Source organism: Triticum aestivum, chromosome 7B (genome assembly GCF_018294505.1).
Source record: "Triticum aestivum cultivar Chinese Spring chromosome 7B, IWGSC CS RefSeq v2.1, whole genome shotgun sequence".
Classification (NCBI taxonomy): Eukaryota; Viridiplantae; Streptophyta; class Magnoliopsida; order Poales; family Poaceae; genus Triticum; species Triticum aestivum.
The window spans coordinates 683,470,368-683,490,967 of record NC_057813.1 but is presented as its reverse complement, the minus strand read 5'-3'; the positions used below and the strand labels follow the sequence as shown (position 1 = coordinate 683,490,967).

At 41.0% G+C, this 20,600-nt stretch overlaps 2 protein-coding genes across 2 annotated transcripts; both read right to left on the bottom strand.

The window, feature by feature from the left end:
- Positions 1-5,819: 5,819 nt before the first annotated feature.
- Positions 5,820-9,061, bottom strand: LOC123158450 (receptor-like kinase TMK3). The gene is made up of 9 exons (XM_044576438.1): positions 8,945-9,061; positions 7,934-8,192; positions 7,611-7,839; positions 7,362-7,512; positions 7,192-7,257; positions 6,804-6,873; positions 6,492-6,573; positions 6,221-6,368; positions 5,820-5,897 (listed from the first exon to the last, which is right to left on the bottom strand). Exons 1-9 carry the CDS (start codon positions 9,059-9,061, stop codon positions 5,820-5,822), a joined length of 1,200 nt encoding a protein of 399 aa, XP_044432373.1.
- A 7,263-nt stretch (positions 9,062-16,324) lies between these two features.
- LOC123158449 (receptor-like kinase TMK3) lies at positions 16,325-19,565 on the bottom strand. Its single transcript, XM_044576437.1, has 9 exons — positions 19,449-19,565; positions 18,439-18,697; positions 18,116-18,344; positions 17,867-18,017; positions 17,697-17,762; positions 17,309-17,378; positions 16,997-17,078; positions 16,726-16,873; positions 16,325-16,402 (listed from the first exon to the last, which is right to left on the bottom strand). Exons 1-9 carry the CDS (start codon positions 19,563-19,565, stop codon positions 16,325-16,327), a joined length of 1,200 nt encoding a protein of 399 aa, XP_044432372.1.
- Positions 19,566-20,600: the final 1,035 nt, after the last annotated feature.

The window sequence follows — 20,600 nt, the reverse complement described above, 5'->3', positions numbered from 1 at the left end:
CCAGCATTGCTCCATCAGAGATCTCCACTCTGGGTCACATGAGTCAGGCACCGGCGGCCGCAGAGTGTTCATCACAATACCACCTGACAGTAAAACCACAGTCTTCTATCAAAATTTGAATGCAAATGCAATTTCTAGGAGGGAATCACATATTCACACGATGGCTGATTTTGTACCCACCAAGAATAGCACCGTAATGTAAACCTGCATATGGTTCTTCTCCCGTGAGGATTTCCCACAGAACAATCCCAAAAGAGTAGACATCAACCTGGGGGAAACATGTCAAACAGTAATCCAATGTGCGAGTTGTACGCTAACTTGGCTGGATATAGGTATCTATATGGTACATACAGACAAAGATGGATTAGCAGACCTTTTCAGAGACCAAGCTGGTAGTCCCATTCAGAAGCTCTGGGGCCATCCATGGAAGCATTCCACTCACATCACAAGAGATGAGCGTGTGGCACTTTACTTTGGAAAGTCCAAGACCACCAACCTGCATCATCCAAGAGAATCACTGAAAATTAGATATAAAAAGAAATGGTGTTAGCCTAAATGATACTATGAAAGCCAATTTGTTCGCATGGGTCGATCCAGTTTCTTGACAGTTTGCATACGCAATGTTGCATTTGCATGTGGCAATGAAAAATATTAAACGGAAGCCTTAATCTGGTATGAATGTTGAGTAAATGATCCAGTAATAGATGAAAAAGTTCAGAAGCCAAAATTCAGAAGCAAAGAATGAATTAGTGGCAATGGTATATTAGAAGAAAGAAAATGAAAGTGAAACTAGAATAAAATGTTTTGTTGTGAGAACATAGTACTGACGTTGGGTTAGAACTCAACGCCACTGGCCCACTGCACATCAGTTGTTGCTGGCGGTGCATGGCTATCCAACGCCGCTAACGTGGCCCGACCCAAAGACAGAGGGAGGGTATTATCCATCCGGCAGTGGATTGGTCTTATCCACTGCCCCCTCTCCGCACAAACCCTCACTAGCTCAAACCCTCACTCCCTCTTGCACCGCTGGCTTCTCGATAGATGAGTCGCCGGATCCATCACCAACCAGCACTTATATTGACATCCGGGAGTGGGACATCGACATGGTGAGTGAGATGACATAGGCCGAGAATACAAAACAGAAAAGGCGAGTGAGATCTTGACTTTCTATTATCATACAACATAGAAGTATTTGATCAGGGGGAAGCATCTAGCCATGGAGGCGCAAAACAAGGCGCACCGCACCGAGGAGGACCTCATGGCGCACATCAGCGCCGACCAGGACTTCACGCAGGAGTAGATGGCCATCGACCGCTCCTTAGTGTCCCTTCGGGAAGACGAGAAGATGTGCCGGCAGGAGATGTAACCTCCTTAGGCTCCGGCTCCGCCTGCTCCTCCATCCACGGAGGAATTCCGGATGGCAGACGCGCTCGTTAAGAATAGCGACATACTAGTTCGCTTCCTCCTGGCGAGCGGGAGGAGATCTTGCAGGAGCAGAGCCAGCCGCCTCCCGCTCCGGCTACTCCTCCATCGGACATCGTAGAAGGCGCCGTCTGCGGTTGCGGCCATGAGGATGTCATCGACATGTAGGCGGCCCGATAGTGACAGAGGCGGCCGGTGGTGAGGAATCGGGTGCACGAATTAGTTGTAATTAGATGATATTATTTTGTGATTGAATAGTACTGTTCAAATTTTTTGTAATATATAGATGCCAACTAGTTTATTATTAACTAAGATTTAGTTTAGTTAATATTTTCACTAGATTAGTGTAACACGCTTATCTGACAGTCGTGGTTTACTGACGATAGGGACCTGCGGCTCAAAGCCAGTCCGAGCAAAATGAAACTTGAGTAGTACTACCGGTGTATGTTCACCAGGGTGCGGTACTGATTACTAGTATTTCGATGGTGTGTTGATCCCCAACGCAACGTTGACACATATACAAGTGGCATTTATGACGGAAGCCGGTAGTATCAGCTTACCACATGCGTCATACTACTGGGGTCGGGCCTCCGTGTTGATAACAACGTTTTGGAACGCCGCTACTAGGCTTTTTCCAACACTAGGCTTTTTCCAACTAGTGAAAATTGCACTTCCTATAATATGCAATTGAATACATATATAATCACACCTATTGTACAGCATTTGCACGAATATATTTACACTCACCCAACATAAAAAGAAATACCCATAACAAAGTATACTAAAAAGCGAAAGAAACATAAAAATAGAAAAAAAAACAAAGGGAGGGTGTGGAGGGCTGGGTTTTAGATGGGCTGGACAGAGTTTTTTTTTGAGAATTGGCTGGACAGGGCTAGCCTAGTCGCACAGCTAACGGGCCTCAAGCTAGCCTGGTCACACAGCTAATGGGCCTCAGCCCATTAAGGTATTGACTAATCCAAAGAAAAGGCCAGTCACAAATTCCCAGCGCAAAACAAACACACCACACAACAGGACAAAGGGGGGGGGCACGAATTTTACAGTACCAGTCATCGGAAAGGAAAACCGACTGATCCAAATTCAAAATCCAGGCAACTTATATATAGCTAAAGTGGTACTCCCTCCGTCCGAAAATACTTGTCATCAAAATGGATAAAAAGGGATGTATCTAGAACTTATGCTATAAATTATAAGTTTGCTCCCAAAACGATATTGTAAAAATATTTAACAGGTAAAATTAACATCATATTTAGATTCCACATATTTTTTTAATAAAATTTCATATATAATATGTTAAAATCGAAGTTACGGTTTAAAAGATACGGATAATTTAGAAAATCATTTATTTGACTTAAATATAGTCCAAAATAATATTTAAAAATACTTAACAGGTGAAAATAATCTCATATTCATATTCTACATATTTTTCTAATCAAATTTCATAAATAACATGTTCAAATCGGAGTTACGGTTTAAAAGATATGGATGATTTAAAAAAATATTGTTTGACTTAAATATGACCCGCAGATGAATGACCTAAAACATCAGGGGGGGTTTCGAAAAATGTAAAATAACGGTTCGGGTGTGACATAAATCCGGACTGCGGGTTTATTTCAACAAAACACAGGGACTTTTGTGTGAAATATGAAAAAAAACCGATTCGTTTTAACTTAAAACAGGACTGCTGGTTGAATTCTCTGAAATAGAGGGACTTTTCTAAAAAATGCCATGACGGACGAAAGAAACCCAATTTGTTTTATTATTTGGTAAAGATGAGCTATGTGATTTGGTGACCGAATGTTGTTCGGAGTCCCGGATGAGATTACAGACATGATGAGGAGTCTCGAAATGATCAAGAGGTAAAGATTGATATATAGGACGATAGAGTTCGGACACCGGAAGTGTTCCGAAGGGTATCAGGTATGTATCGGGTCACCGGAAGGGGTTTCGGCCACCCACCGTCAAAAGATATGGGCCTATTGGGCCATGAGGGGAAACACATCAGCCACTAGGGGCTGGTGCGCCCCCCATATGGCCCGAACCATAGGAGAAAGGAAGAGGGGAAGGGAGAAAGGAAGGGGGGGATTCGGCCTCCCCCTTCCTTCCCTCCTCCCTCCTCTTTCCTTCCCCCTCCGGCATTTATGGAAGGGGGAGGCCGAATTGGGAAGGACCCCAAGTAGGACTCGTCTCCCCATGACTGCCTCTCCCCCCACACCTATATATATATACATGGGGGCACCTAGAACACACAAAATCAATTATTAGCCGTGTGTGGCGCCCTCTCCATAGTTTACAACCCCGGTGATATTATCGCGGTGCTTAGGCGAAGCCCTGCAAGGACCACTTCACCATCACCTTCACCACACCGTCGTGCTGATGAAACTCATCTACTACGTCGACACCTTGCTAGATAAAGAAGGCGAGGGACGTCACCGAGCTGAACGTGTGCAGAACTCGGAGGTGCCGTACGTTTGGTTTTTGATCGGTCGGAGCTAGAAGAAGTTCGACTACATCAACCGTGTTGTCAAACGCTTCCGCTTACAGTCTACGAGGGTATGTAGACACATTCTACCCCCCGTTGTTTTTATGCATCTCCTAGGTAGATCTTGCATGAGCGTAGGAATTTTTTGAAATTGCACGCTGTGTTCCCCAACAGTGGCATCCGAGCCAGGTCTACGTGTAGATGATATGCACGAGTAGAACACAAAGAGTTGTGGGCGGTGATCGTCATACTGCTTACCACCAATGTCTTACTTTGATTCGGTGATATTGTTGGATGAAGCGGCCTAGACCAACCTTACATGACCACGTTCATGAGACCGGTTCCACCGACAGACATGCAACTAGTTTTGCTAAAGGTGGCTGGCGGGTGTCAGTTTCTCCTACTTTAGTTGAATCGAATTTGACTGTGTCCGGTCCTTATTGAAGGTTAAAACAACAAACTGGATAAATCACCGTTGTGGTTTTGTGATGTAGGTAAGAACGGTTCTTGCTAGAAGCCCGTAACAGCCACGTAAAACTTGCAACAACAAAGTAGAGGATGTCTAACTTGTTTTTGCAGGGCATGTTGTGATGTGATATGGTCAAGACATGATGTGATATACGTTATTGTATTAGATGATCATGTTTTGTAAAAGTTATCGGCAACCGGCAGGAGCCTTATGGTTGTCTCTTTATTGTATGAAATGCAAATGCCATGTAATTGCTTTACTTTATCACTATGCGGTAGCGATAGTTGTAAACAACAACAAGTGTTGGAGTAAGATTCAGTAGGTTTCGGTCTACCCTTGTGAGTGAATTTACTAATATTGACTGGGCTGAAAGTCTTCTTGACAGAAGGTCCATAGGTAACTTTGCCATATTCTTTGGTCCAAATCTTATATATGTGCTAAGAAACAGTCAACTATCTCTAGGTCTAATACAGAGGCTAAATATAAGCAACTAGCAAATGGCACTGCAGAAATTATCTGGCTTCAGTCTATGCTAAGGGAACTTGGGGTGACACAAGTACAAGCTGCTCGTCTTTGGTGTGACAAATCTTGGTGCTACTTATTTTTATGCTAATTTAGTTTTTCATGCCAGAACAAAACACATTGAGATAGATTTTCACTTTGTAAGAGAACGTGTTTGCAACAAACAATTGGATATTCATTTTATTTATTCAAGAGATCAGATTACAGATGGCTTCACCAAGGAATTGCCCACAAGATATTTTGAATAATTCAAGTGTAATGTCAACTTGATCAAGTTGTAATTCAGGGGCTATTTTGAACATATCCTAGGTGGGCGCATATGTTCTGTTAGAGCTAGTTAGTTGGAGAGATCGATTAGTATCTCATGGTTTAAAGTTTTTTTTATCTCTCTATCATCCCTTGTACTCCAGAAATGTAATATCAACTTGCATACGCATATGGGATAAGCCCCATCATATCAATAAATACACGCGCGGCCCTCCCTCCGTTCCTTTATATAAGGTGTATTTGTTTTTCCAAAAGTTAAACATGTGCAAGTTTGACTGAGTTTTTAGAAAAATATACCAATATCCACAATACCAAATTTATATCATTTGATTGCACATGAAAAGTAGTTTTATATTTTATCTATTAGGTATTGCAGATGTTTCTTTTTATTCTATAATCTTGGTCAAACATTCACATGATTGACTTGCACGAAAATCAATACACCTCATATTCTGGAACAGAGGGGGAATTTAACAAGGCTACCCTAGCCCATCACCTCCGGCGAGATTCCCTTCTCGAAACGATGGATGTCATCCATGGAGAGTACAGGAGGAATGGATGTCGATTAAGGGAGTGGATGGGGACACCGCGTACTAGTGGGAAGTTGTGGTGGAGTTCAGGCTCCATGGCATCTCTTATCTAGTCACCAATTTTCTGGAACGCGATCCATGGCATCGACTTGAGATAAAAGGATGTACAAACATATCCAATGATTTGCTAAACATGATTAAATTATACTGAATCACCGTGGATCATGGAAGTGCAGTTCTATCAGCAATTATCGTGCAACCGAACTAAATGTCCATATGATTATCACAGCAGGCACTATAAGTTCCATCTTAGAAATAAACTGCAAGTATGAGGGGATATGATCCTAAAAATCATCACTAGTGCCTAATTTTTGGAAAGTCAATATATGATGGATTTCCCAATATCGAATGTCAAGAACGCGATACGGAAGAGACGGAATGGTAGTCTAGCAATATAATGAAGTTGAACAAGGTAACAATAGAATAAAACAGAAGAAATGTGATTCTTACCTTGCATATTGGGCGTAGTGGATCCGTTAAATTAACATGTAAATTGTCACTTTTGAGGTCAAAGTGCACTATGTTTTTGTGATGCAAGTACTCCATTCCAAAAGCTGCATCCATGGCTATAATTAATCTCTTGTGTCGGCCAAGGCTCCTGTGTATGCAGAGAATATTAATCCATTGAACTTCATGTAAGATTACAGATTTCTTTTTATTAAGAAATGGCAGACTTAAAAGAGATATGCTAGAGTGCTAGACATCTAAATAGTGGATGTACTTGGAATTCTTCCACAAAGCCGTCCTAAGTGAGCCATTAACCATGTATTCTGTAACTGTGGCAATGGACCCCTCATGTCCATCTAGAACAATACCATAAAAGGCCACAACATTGGGATGGTGTAGACCTGCATGGTTTGATACTTCGTTCCAAAACTCATTCCGCTGCAAATATTCAGGAGTTATCTGTAAAAGGACAAGTATAAGCAAGTACAAAGAAATCTGAAATATGAGAACTGTACCAGTCTGTCGGAAGAACCTCGCTCTTGCTGATTGGTTCTTTTTATTGCAACATCAGAGCCTCTCCATTTACCATGACATACCATTTTATAATCAATAGAACTGAGCTCTCGGAGCTCTTCGAGATCATCGTCCTTTATAATCTGAAACATGAACATGTTGTTGGTAGAAAATATTAGTTTGTAACTAGACTTGTCCCTATAGTTGAACTTGTCTAAAGTACATTACGGCTGAATCCAACTAAGAAAATTCATGGCCATTAGTATAATATGTTCCGTTGGTGCACTACATATTTTGAGACTCTTGATTCGCACCTGGCACATCAACGACAGGTCATTTCTTGATGCATAAATACACTCTGTTTCCGTGGCATTCAGTTTATCAACAATATCCTGTATAGTTGGCCTTTTGTGTCGGTCCTCCTGCACACAACTTAAACCTATTTCGATGCATATCTTTACTTGTTCGGAATATGCCTTCCTCAGGTTTGATGTTTCAAGTAGCCTATTTGTCCAGATTAACTGCACCTACCGATTCAGAGAACAGAAAAATGGTAATATATTAGTATAACTGAAGTATTACTTATGAAATACGTACAGATGATCTCGATAAAGATAACACGTTCTCTTACAACATTGCTGAATTCCTGGGAAGACATGTTAGCGCTATTGAAGTAGCCCGCATGTCCTGCCATTATCTTTATGATTACAACACCCAAGCTGAATATGTCGAACTTATCTGAGATTAAATTATTGCAAATGTATTCCGGCGGTAAATACCCACTGCATCACACATCATATACATAAATGCTACTAATATTAAACATTTAATGAAAAATAAAGTTAGCTTCTCAAATTCAGTTGACATTAAGAATGCTTACATTGTTCCTAAAGAACTATTTGTAGCTCGTGTTTTTTCATCTCTGAAGAGCCTTGACATCCCAAAATCTGCGATTCTGGCAACCATGTTCTCATCTAGTAATACATTGGCTGGTTTTAAATCCAAATGATAAACAGGAGGTTTTAATTCATTGTGGAGGTATTTCAGACCCTGGCAAATCCCCTTAATTATTCCATAGCCTGTCTGCCAATCATATCTATCACACTCATCTGCAAAACCAAATTAGGAGAATTCTCGAGCTCTAAATTTTTAAAATGGTATATACTAATATGCCAACTAAAACAAGAAAAACATCTTCATTACCAGAAAGATACTTGTCAAGGCTTCCATTAGACATATACTCCAAGCAGAGCGCTCTATGTGTCTTTTCAGCAAGAACCAATTTAGCTTTGTACTCTACTTGTACTTCCTGAATATTGTGGCAATAGCCAACTAATCGCACAATATTTTGTTGTCTGAGCCTTGTAAGATTGTTAAACTCATTCTGAAACTGCTCATCATCAATTCCTGGCATGTCATAGAGTATCTTCACAGCAATCCTTTTGCCATGTTGATGCACTCCCTATCCAACATTTCACATGGTTATTTTTTCTTTACATAGTTACATATACAACGTACGTAAAGCAGAAAATGCTATGTTGGAATGTGACCCAAATTATTTACTGCTATGTGATGGTTAAAAGAGCAATGCAAGATCAATTATGTGAGTTAATCATAATGAGGATCAGTAGAGAATAAATATAGCTTTCCTCTGCTTTCAGGATCTATTCATCTGCAACAGGAAGCACTGCAACATCATGCTAAGGGGAATGGTGGTGGGAAATACCCTTTGGCTCCCGCATGTATATACACCCTATATGTTTTTTTAAGATAATTAAACAAAAATTCAAAATATTTCAAAAGTATTTTTAGATTAAACTTGACTTACTTGTGCACTAGTATATAAATTTTCACAATCAAAAAACCCAACGTTTACTTCACAGCGAAAAAGACAAAATTTATTTGCTAGTATAGGTCACTATTCATGCTATTTTGACTGAAAATTTGTCTTTTTTGAAAAGAAATCAAAGAGGAATTTTCTTTTTGTGGAATTTTTCTCACTAGTACAACCCTATGTGCTGTTATAAAAAATTGTTCGTAAAGCCTTTGTGTTCGCCGCTACTTTGCTTTGTTGTTTCTGGCTTCCCAGGCAGCTGAAAGCCTGGGAAACTCCTAGTTATGGTTTTGTTAGCTATTGGTGGCAAAACTCTGCATGCTAAACTGATCTCGTAGTTATGATTTTGTTCAGGAAACCATGTACAGCATTAACCTTACCAGGTAAACCTTTCCATAGGAACCGCTACCAATCCTACGCTCCTCGGAGAAATCATTAGTAATTTCTCGTAATAAATCTAGCGGCATAACTGTTGTCTCTGAACTTGCATAATCCATGCTGTTGTTTTTCCTGGAAGAAGAAGGAACACTTATACCTTTTGTATATAACAACTTGAAAAAGGTAGTAATTTTCTTTGGGGTAGAAAAGGCTAGTATTTAATTGAGAGCAATCAAGGAGTCCTTGCTGACATCTACCAGTAGATAAATATACACTGAACAAATAAGATACAAAATACAATATAAAAACAGACAGTATGGGAAGAATAACTTTCCGGGCTCATACAACAACGATAAATGATGATTTACACGGATGATGTCGAAGATGCATGGAGTTTCCACAAAATCATCGATGGAATTCGTGGAGAGCTACACAATGGGGAAAGCACATACCTGGAAACGGCCAGGGGCGAGAAGAATGCTGCTAGTTGACGGCAGTGGTTGATGCAGGGGAATAAAGGAGAGTGAGCATCCTGGTAGCTTTTTCCTCTTTAGCAAAAGCAGATTGATAGCTACAAGAGGCCGGCGAGTGGGGCCTTCTTGTCGTGCTCGGGGAGGAAAGAGGAGCTCTGTGGAGACGGCGGCGCCTGCTGCTGGCCGGCTGAGTATTGGGGTCCTGGGAGGCGTCGGGGCATGCTGCTGGCCGGAGGAGGTGGCAGTGGCTGGTAAACCGTAACAGAGCATCGCTTCGACGGAGGGATCCACCAGAGTTTCGCGGGTGGACTCGATAGAAAGAGAAGTGGGGAATTCCTCAACGTGGGTACAAAAGGGCAGGCGTCGCACCCTGCTTTTTCGTCGACAGCGCTGCTACATGCACGCGGTGGGTTTTACGGGATTCAACGTGCTGTGAGTACGTGGCAGATTTTGAAGGGATACGGGGCCCACCCCCATTAAAATGGGGTGGGGGTGGGGGTGGGGGGGGGGGCTGAGATTACTTAGCAATGAGTACCCCGTGGAAGCCCCGTAATCTTCCGTATTTCTAGGATTTTTGGTTGACGAAGGACAAAACCCCGGTGCCATCAGGACGATGCATGCAATCTCTACCTTAATTTATTTAATAATAAAGAGAATTGGGTTTTTGTCGTCCGTTGCACCATTTTGCAAAAAAAAACCTGTATTTTCTTCAAATCAACCCGCAGTCCGGACTTAAGTTATCCAAACCGTTATTTTACAGTTTTTATATAAAAAAAGCCCTTGTATTTTTTCTAAATCAACCCGCAGTCCGGACTTAACTCACACGAACTGTTATTTTACATTTTTTCGAAAACTCCCCAGACCTTTTAGGTAATTCATCCCCGGGTCATATTTAACTCAAACAAATGATTTTCTAAATCATTCATATCTTTTAGACCGTAACTCCGATTTAAACATCTTATATATGAAATTTGATTCGGAAAATATGAATATGTGATTATTTTAACCTGTTAAGTATTTTTAAATATTATGTTAGAAGATATTAATGTAAAACAAATGATTTTTTAAATTATTCGTATCTTTTAAACCGTAACTCCAATTTTAACATGTTATATATGCAATTTGATTACAAAAACATGTGAAATCTGAATAAGATGTTAATTTTACTTGTTGATTACTTTGTAAATATTATTTTGGAAGCAAACTTATAATGTATAGTGCACAATCCGTTTTTCTTCCGTACTCGCAGCGATTCGGATTGCAAATAAACACCCACTATAACCATATAGGAAAAAGAAAACATCGATAACTACACATGCATACCTCTAAATTCGTCAGAGGAAAAAACAACAGATTTATCATGGCGAGTGTGAGAGAAAGCGAGAGAGAGAGAGAAAGAGGGAGAGGGATGAGAGAGGGAGAGAGAGGGAGAGAGCGACGCCTTAGGATTAACCACATTCAAACATGTTTTGGTTTGTGTGAACACAGAGTCCACCACCGGCGAGAGTGAGAAGGAGGATAAGCGGCAACACAAATATGATGCCTCGCTAAAATAAAGGAGATGGACCTATTTGTGGTCTTGAGTGATGGTTGTTGGGTTAAGAGTGTGTGTTGTGCTTTTTTCTCCCGTTGCAACACACGGGCTCTTTTGCTAGTATGTTATTAATGGTGCAAAATCCAACAACAAAACACCAACTACCAGGAAAAAACCCCGAAAACAAACCCTAAGGTCGTATACCTCGCGACAATAACTCTTCCACATAGCCACTAACCCTATGATATAAGACACAACATAAACAAATAAATACACAACACCTAGGCTATGCCTTCGAGAAGAAATCTCCGCACGTGCGCCGATGATGACGAGTCCACCACAAGGTTGAACTTTGGATTGTCATCCTCAAAGCAAAGGTTTAATCCACCACCTTCAGCAATGACACGACGCAGGTGCGCGACGACATAGCCCGTTGAGAGATCCTGTGTTTTCACCGGAGTGCATAACCTCGTCGTTGAAGCCGTCTGTACTATCCGCCCATATCTATCTACTGCCGCCTCGATAGTTGGATACCTCTGGAAGAGACAACGGAAGGCAAAGACGTCCCATACCACCTGCCTCCCGCTACTGTCGCACCACCTTCGATCCAACAATAACAGGCTAAACTTGACACCTCCGCCAGAGCCATCGTGCATCGATCACCTGCTGGTAGACGACATGACTTGATGTCTCCCTATAATACGTCATGTGTATCATCCGCCGGTAGCACATCCACTGGTGACTTCACCTGCTGATGACAGACACCGCCCAACAACTCCGAAAGAGGCACATGTGTCACCTGCCAAGCCACATCGAACCAGACCTATTGACATAAGGGACATCCCATACTGCCACAACTTTAGAAGGCCGTCACCATCCCAAGATCCGGACTCCGAGTCGCCTACACAACCCCGGAGTCCGCCACCATTGATGAAGAGCCCTCCCTGAAGGAAATATGCCCTAGAGGCAATAATAAAGTTGTTATTTTATATTTCCTTATTTCATGATAAATGTTTATTATTCATGCTAGAATTGTATTAACCGGAAACTTGATACATGTGTGGATACATAGACAAAATACCATGTCCCTAGTAAGCCTCTACTAGACTAGCTCGTTGATCAAAGATGGTTAAGTTTGCTAACCATTGACATGTGTTGTCATTTGATAAACGAGATCACATCATCAGGAGAATGATGTGATGGACAAGACCATTCGTTAGCTTAGCATTCTGATCGTTCAATTTTATTTCTATTGCTTTCTTCATATCAAATACATATTCCTTCGACTATGAGATTATGCAACTCTTGGATATCGGAGGAATGCCTTGTGTGCAATCAAACATCACAACGTAACTGGGTGATTATAAAGATGCTCTATAGGTATCTCCGAAGGTGTTTGTTGGGTTGGCATGGATCGAGATTAGGATTGGTCAATCTAAGTATCGAAGACGTATCTCTAGGCCCTCTCGGTAATACACATCATAAGAAGCCTTGCAAGCAAAGTGACGCAGGGCCTCGGTTTGCTGCATGGACTGTCTATACCTAATGATTTAGTTGCAGGGTGATGTATTACGGAATGAGTAAAGAGAGTTGCTGGTAACGAGATTGAACTAGGTATGAAGATACCGACAATCGAATCTCGGGCAAGTAACATACCGATGACAAAGGGAATAATGTATGTTGTCATAACGGTTCGACCGATGAAGATGTTTGTAGAATATGTGGGAGCCAATATGAGCATCCAGGTTCCTCTATTGGTTATTGACCGGAGAGGTGTCTCGGTCATGTCTACATAGTTCTCGAACCCGTAGGGTCCGCACGCTTAACTTTCGAGGACGACATTTTATTATACTAGCAAAAGAGCCCGTGCATTGCAACGTGAGAGAAAACATAACACACACTCTTAACCCAACAACCATCACCCAAGACCACAATAGGTCCATCTCCTTTATTTTTGCGAGGCATCATATTTGTATTGCCACTTATCCTCCTTCTCACCCTCACCGGCGATGGCCTTGGTGTTCACACAAAACAAAACAAAAACATGTTTGAATATGTTTAATCCTAAGGCGTCTCTCTCTCCCTCTCTCGTCCCTCTCCCTCCCTCCCTCCCTCCCTCCCTCCCTCCCTCCCTCCCTCCCTCTCTCTCTCTCTCTCTCGCGAAAACGGATCTTATGCTATAAATTATAAGTTTGCTCCCAAAACGATATTGTAAAAATATTTAACAGGTAAAATTAACATCATATTTAGATTCCACATATTTTTTTAATAAAATTTCATATATAATATGTTAAAATCGAAGTTACGGTTTAAAAGATACGGATAATTTAGAAAATCATTTATTTGACTTAAATATAGTCCAAAATAATATTTAAAAATACTTAACAGGTGAAAATAATCTCATATTCATATTCTACATATTTTTCTAATCAAATTTCATAAATAACATGTTCAAATCGGAGTTACGGTTTAAAAGATATGGATGATTTAAAAAAATATTGTTTGACTTAAATATGACCCGCAGATGAATGACCTAAAACATCAGGGGGGTTTTCGAAAAATGTAAAATAACGGTTCGGGTGTGACATAAATCCGGACTGCGGGTTTATTTCAACAAAACACAGGGACTTTTGTGTGAAATATGAAAAAAACCGATTCGTTTTAACTTAAAACAGGACTGCTGGTTGAATTCTCTGAAATAGAGGGACTTTTCTAAAAAATGCCATGACGGACGAAAGAAACCCAATTTGTTTTATTATTTGGTAAAGATGAGCTATGTGATTTGGTGACCGAATGTTGTTCGGAGTCCCGGATGAGATTACAGACATGATGAGGAGTCTCGAAATGATCAAGAGGTAAAGATTGATATATAGGACGATAGAGTTCGGACACCGGAAGTGTTCCGAAGGGTATCAGGTATGTATCGGGTCACCGGAAGGGGTTTCGGCCACCCACCGTCAAAAGATATGGGCCTATTGGGCCATGAGGGGAAACACATCAGCCACTAGGGGCTGGTGCGCCCCCCATATGGCCCGAACCATAGGAGAAAGGAAGAGGGGAAGGGAGAAAGGAAGGGGGGGATTCGGCCTCCCCCTTCCTTCCCTCCTCCCTCCTCTTTCCTTCCCCCTCCGGCATTTATGGAAGGGGGAGGCCGAATTGGGAAGGACCCCAAGTAGGACTCGTCTCCCCATGACTGCCTCTCCCCCCACACCTATATATATATACATGGGGGCACCTAGAACACACAAAATCAATTATTAGCCGTGTGTGGCGCCCTCTCCATAGTTTACAACCCCGGTGATATTATCGCGGTGCTTAGGCGAAGCCCTGCAAGGACCACTTCACCATCACCTTCACCACACCGTCGTGCTGATGAAACTCATCTACTACGTCGACACCTTGCTAGATAAAGAAGGCGAGGGACGTCACCGAGCTGAACGTGTGCAGAACTCGGAGGTGCCGTACGTTTGGTTTTTGATCGGTCGGAGCTAGAAGAAGTTCGACTACATCAACCGTGTTGTCAAACGCTTCCGCTTACAGTCTACGAGGGTATGTAGACACATTCTACCCCCCGTTGTTTTTATGCATCTCCTAGGTAGATCTTGCATGAGCGTAGGAATTTTTTGAAATTGCACGCTGTGTTCCCCAACAGTGGCATCCGAGCCAGGTCTACGTGTAGATGATATGCACGAGTAGAACACAAAGAGTTGTGGGCGGTGATCGTCATACTGCTTACCACCAATGTCTTACTTTGATTCGGTGATATTGTTGGATGAAGCGGCCTAGACCAACCTTACATGACCACGTTCATGAGACCGGTTCCACCGACAGACATGCAACTAGTTTTGCTAAAGGTGGCTGGCGGGTGTCAGTTTCTCCTACTTTAGTTGAATCGAATTTGACTGTGTCCGGTCCTTATTGAAGGTTAAAACAACAAACTGGATAAATCACCGTTGTGGTTTTGTGATGTAGGTAAGAACGGTTCTTGCTAGAAGCCCGTAACAGCCACGTAAAACTTGCAACAACAAAGTAGAGGATGTCTAACTTGTTTTTGCAGGGCATGTTGTGATGTGATATGGTCAAGACATGATGTGATATACGTTATTGTATTAGATGATCATGTTTTGTAAAAGTTATCGGCAACCGGCAGGAGCCTTATGGTTGTCTCTTTATTGTATGAAATGCAAATGCCATGTAATTGCTTTACTTTATCACTATGCGGTAGCGATAGTTGTAAACAACAACAAGTGTTGGAGTAAGATTCAGTAGGTTTCGGTCTACCCTTGTGAGTGAATTTACTAATATTGACTGGGCTGAAAGTCTTCTTGACAGAAGGTCCATAGGTAACTTTGCCATATTCTTTGGTCCAAATCTTATATATGTGCTAAGAAACAGTCAACTATCTCTAGGTCTAATACAGAGGCTAAATATAAGCAACTAGCAAATGGCACTGCAGAAATTATCTGGCTTCAGTCTATGCTAAGGGAACTTGGGGTGACACAAGTACAAGCTGCTCGTCTTTGGTGTGACAAATCTTGGTGCTACTTATTTTTATGCTAATTTAGTTTTTCATGCCAGAACAAAACACATTGAGATAGATTTTCACTTTGTAAGAGAACGTGTTTGCAACAAACAATTGGATAGTCATTTTATTTATTCAAGAGATCAGATTACAGATGGCTTCACCAAGGAATTGCCCACAAGATATTTTGAATAATTCAAGTGTAATGTCAACTTGATCAAGTTGTAATTCAGGGGCTATTTTGAACATATCCTAGGTGGGCGCATATGTTCTGTTAGAGCTAGTTAGTTGGAGAGATCGATTAGTATCTCATGGTTTAAAGTTTTTTTTATCTCTCTATCATCCCTTGTACTCCAGAAATGTAATATCAACTTGCATACGCATATGGGATAAGCCCCATCATATCAATAAATACACGCGCGGCCCTCCCTCCGTTCCTTTATATAAGGTGTATTTGTTTTTCCAAAAGTTAAACATGTGCAAGTTTGACTGAGTTTTTAGAAAAATATACCAATATCCACAATACCAAATTTATATCATTTGATTGCACATGAAAAGTAGTTTTATATTTTATCTATTAGGTATTGCAGATGTTTCTTTTTATTCTATAATCTTGGTCAAACATTCACATGATTGACTTGCACGAAAATCAATACACCTCATATTCTGGAACAGAGGGGGAATTTAACAAGGCTACCCTAGCCCATCACCTCCGGCGAGATTCCCTTCTCGAAAGGATGGATGTCATCCATGGAGAGTACAGGAGGAATGGATGTCGATTAAGGGAGTGGATGGGGACACCGCGTACTAGTGGGAAGTTGTGGTGGAGTTCAGGCTCCATGGCATCTCTTATCTAGTCACCAATTTTCTGGAACGCGATCCATGGCATCGACTTGAGATAAAAGGATGTACAAACATATCCAATGATTTGCTAAACATGATTAAATTATACTGAATCACCGTGGATCATGGAAGTGCAGTTCTATCAGCAATTATCGTGCAACCGAACTAAATGTCCATATGATTATCACAGCAGGCACTATAAGTTCCATCTTAGAAATAAACTGCAAGTATGAGGGGATATGATCCTAAAAATCATCACTAGTGCCTAATTTTTGGAAAGTCAATATATGATGGATTTCCCAATATCGAATGTCAAGAACGCGATACGGAAGAGACGGAATGGTAGTCTAGCAATATAATGAAGTTGAACAAGGTAACAATAGAATAAAACAGAAGAAATGTGATTCTTACCTTGCATATTGGGCGTAGTGGATCCGTTAAATTAACATGTAAATTGTCACTTTTGAGGTCAAAGTGCACTATGTTTTTGTGATGCAAGTACTCCATTCCAAAAGCTGCATCCATGGCTATAATTAATCTCTTGTGTCGGCCAAGGCTCCTGTGTATGCAGAGAATATTAATCCATTGAACTTCATGTAAGATTACAGATTTCTTTTTATTAAGAAATGGCAGACTTAAAAGAGATATGCTAGAGTGCTAGACATCTAAATAGTGGATGTACTTGGAATTCTTCCACAAAGCCGTCCTAAGTGAGCCATTAACCATGTATTCTGTAACTGTGGCAATGGACCCCTCATGTCCATCTAGAACAATACCATAAAAGGCCACAACATTGGGATGGTGTAGACCTGCATGGTTTGATACTTCGTTCCAAAACTCATTCCGCTGCAAATATTCAGGAGTTATCTGTAAAAGGACAAGTATAAGCAAGTACAAAGAAATCTGAAATATGAGAACTGTACCAGTCTGTCGGAAGAACCTCGCTCTTGCTGATTGGTTCTTTTTATTGCAACATCAGAGCCTCTCCATTTACCATGACATACCATTTTATAATCAATAGAACTGAGCTCTCGGAGCTCTTCGAGATCATCGTCCTTTATAATCTGAAACATGAACATGTTGTTGGTAGAAAATATTAGTTTGTAACTAGACTTGTCCCTATAGTTGAACTTGTCTAAAGTACATTACGGCTGAATCCAACTAAGAAAATTCATGGCCATTAGTATAATATGTTCCGTTGGTGCACTACATATTTTGAGACTCTTGATTCGCACCTGGCACATCAACGACAGGTCATTTCTTGATGCATAAATACACTCTGTTTCCGTGGCATTCAGTTTATCAACAATATCCTGTATAGTTGGCCTTTTGTGTCGGTCCTCCTGCACACAACTTAAACCTATTTCGATGCATATCTTTACTTGTTCGGAATATGCCTTCCTCAGGTTTGATGTTTCAAGTAGCCTATTTGTCCAGATTAACTGCACCTACCGATTCAGAGAACAGAAAAATGGTAATATATTAGTATAACTGAAGTATTACTTATGAAATACGTACAGATGATCTCGATAAAGATAACACGTTCTCTTACAACATTGCTGAATTCCTGGGAAGACATGTTAGCGCTATTGAAGTAGCCCGCATGTCCTGCCATTATCTTTATGATTACAACACCCAAGCTGAATATGTCGAACTTATTTGAGATTAAATTATTGCAAATGTATTCCGGCGGTAAATACCCACTGCATCACACATCATATACATAAATGCTACTAATATTAAACATTTAATGAAAAATAAAGTTAGCTTCTCAAATTCAGTTGACATTAAGAATGCTTACATTGTTCCTAAAGAACTATTTGTAGCTCGTGTTTTTTCATCTCTGAAGAGCCTTGACATCCCAAAATCTGCGATTCTGGCAACCATGTTCTCATCTAGTAATACATTGGCTGGTTTTAAATCCAAATGATAAACAGGAGGTTTTAATTCATTGTGGAGGTATTTCAGACCCTGGCAAATCCCCTTAATTATTCCATAGCCTGTCTGCCAATCATATCTATCACACTCATCTGCAAAACCAAATTAGGAGAATTCTCGAGCTCTAAATTTTTAAAATGGTATATACTAATATGCCAACTAAAACAAGAAAAACATCTTCATTACCAGAAAGATACTTGTCAAGGCTTCCATTAGACATATACTCCAAGCAGAGCGCTCTATGTGTCTTTTCAGCAAGAACCAATTTAGCTTTGTACTCTACTTGTACTTCCTGAATATTGTGGCAATAGCCAACTAATCGCACAATATTTTGTTGTCTGAGCCTTGTAAGATTGTTAAACTCATTCTGAAACTGCTCATCATCAATTCCTGGCATGTCATAGAGTATCTTCACAGCAATCCTTTTGCCATGTTGATGCACTCCCTATCCAACATTTCACATGGTTATTTTTTCTTTACATAGTTACATATACAACGTACGTAAAGCAGAAAATGCTATGTTGGAATGTGACCCAAATTATTTACTGCTATGTGATGGTTAAAAGAGCAATGCAAGATCAATTATGTGAGTTAATCATAATGAGGATCAGTAGAGAATAAATATAGCTTTCCTCTGCTTTCAGGATCTATTCATCTGCAACAGGAAGCACTGCAACATCATGCTAAGGGGAATGGTGGTGGGAAATACCCTTTGGCTCCCGCATGTATATACACCCTATATGTTTTTTAAGATAATTAAACAAAAATTCAAAATATTTCAAAAGTATTTTTAGATTAAACTTGACTTACTTGTGCACTAGTATATAAATTTTCACAATCAAAAAACCCAACGTTTACTTCACAGCGAAAAAGACAAAATTTATTTGCTAGTATAGGTCACTATTCATGCTATTTTGACTGAAAATTTGTCTTTTTTGAAAAGAAATCAAAGAGGAATTTTCTTTTTGTGGAATTTTTCTCACTAGTACAACCCTATGTGCTGTTATAAAAAATTGTTCGTAAAGCCTTTGTGTTCGCCGCTACTTTGCTTTGTTGTTTCTGGCTTCCCAGGCAGCTGAAAGCCTGGGAAACTCCTAGTTATGGTTTTGTTAGCTATTGGTGGCAAAACTCTGCATGCTAAACTGATCTCGTAGTTATGATTTTGTTCAGGAAACCATGTACAGCATTAACCTTACCAGGTAAACCTTTCCATAGGAACCGCTACCAATCCTACGCTCCTCGGAGAAATCATTAGTAATTTCTCGTAATAAATCTAGCGGCATAACTGTTGTCTCTGAACTTGCATAATCCATGCTGTTGTTTTTCCTGGAAGAAGAAGGAACACTTATACCTTTTGTATATAACAACTTGAAAAAGGTAGTAATTTTCTTTGGGGTAGAAAAGGCTAGTATTTAATTGAGAGCAATCAAGGAGTCCTTGCTGACATCTACCAGTAGATAAATATACACTGAACAAATAAGATACAAAATACAATATAAAAACAGACAGTATGGGAAGAATAACTTTCCGGGCTCATACAACAACGATAAATGATGATTTACACGGATGATGTCGAAGATGCATGGAGTTTCCACAAAATCATCGATGGAATTCGTGGAGAGCTACACAATGGGGAAAGCACATACCTGGAAACGGCCAGGGGCGAGAAGAATGCTGCTAGTTGACGGCAGTGGTTGATGCAGGGGAATAAAGGAGAGTGAGCATCCTGGTAGCTTTTTCCTCTTTAGCAAAAGCAGATTGATAGCTACAAGAGGCCGGCGAGTGGGGCCTTCTTGTCGTGCTCGGGGAGGAAAGAGGAGCTCTGTGGAGACGGCGGCGCCTGCTGCTGGCCGGCTGAGTATTGGGGTCCTGGGAGGCGTCGGGGCATGCTGCTGGCCGGAGGAGGTGGCAGTGGCTGGTAAACCGTAACAGAGCATCGCTTCGACGGAGGGATCCACCAGAGTTTCGCGGGTGGACTCGATAGAAAGAGAAGTGGGGAATTCCTCAACGTGGGTACAAAAGGGCAGGCGTCGCACCCTGCTTTTTCGTCGACAGCGCTGCTACATGCACGCGGTGGGTTTTACGGATTCAACGTGCTGTGAGTACGTGGCAGATTTTGAAGGGATACGGGGCCCACCCCCATTAAAATGGGGTGGGGGTGGGGTGGGGGGGGGCTGAGATTACTTAGCAATGAGTACCCCGTGGAAGCCCCGTAATCTTCCGTATTTCTAGGATTTTTGGTTGACGAAGGACAAAACCCCGGTGCCATCAGGACGATGCATGCAATCTCTACCTTAATTTATTTAATAATAAAGAGAATTGGGTTTTTGTCGTCCGTTGCACCATTT

What these genes read in the sequence shown, in the direction of transcription:
- LOC123158450 (XM_044576438.1), bottom strand. Translation starts at nt 9,061, where the DNA reads ATGGATTATGCAAGTTCAGAGACAACAGTTATGCCGCTAGATTTATTA. An exon ending in CCTATGGAAAGGTTTACCTG is followed by an intron (nt 8,193 to 8,944) that starts GTAAGGTTAATG and finishes AATGTTGGATAG; the next exon opens with GGAGTGCATCAACATGGCAA. An exon ending in GCTTTGTGGAAGAATTCCAA is followed by an intron (nt 6,369 to 6,491) that starts GTACATCCACTA and finishes CTGCATACACAG; the next exon opens with GAGCCTTGGCCGACACAAGA.
- LOC123158449 (XM_044576437.1), bottom strand. Translation starts at nt 19,565, where the DNA reads ATGGATTATGCAAGTTCAGAGACAACAGTTATGCCGCTAGATTTATTA. An exon ending in AATAGTTCTTTAGGAACAAT is followed by an intron (nt 18,018 to 18,115) that starts GTAAGCATTCTT and finishes TGTGTGATGCAG; the next exon opens with TGGGTATTTACCGCCGGAAT. An exon ending in GGAAGGCATATTCCGAACAA is followed by an intron (nt 17,379 to 17,696) that starts GTAAAGATATGC and finishes TTCATGTTTCAG; the next exon opens with ATTATAAAGGACGATGATCT.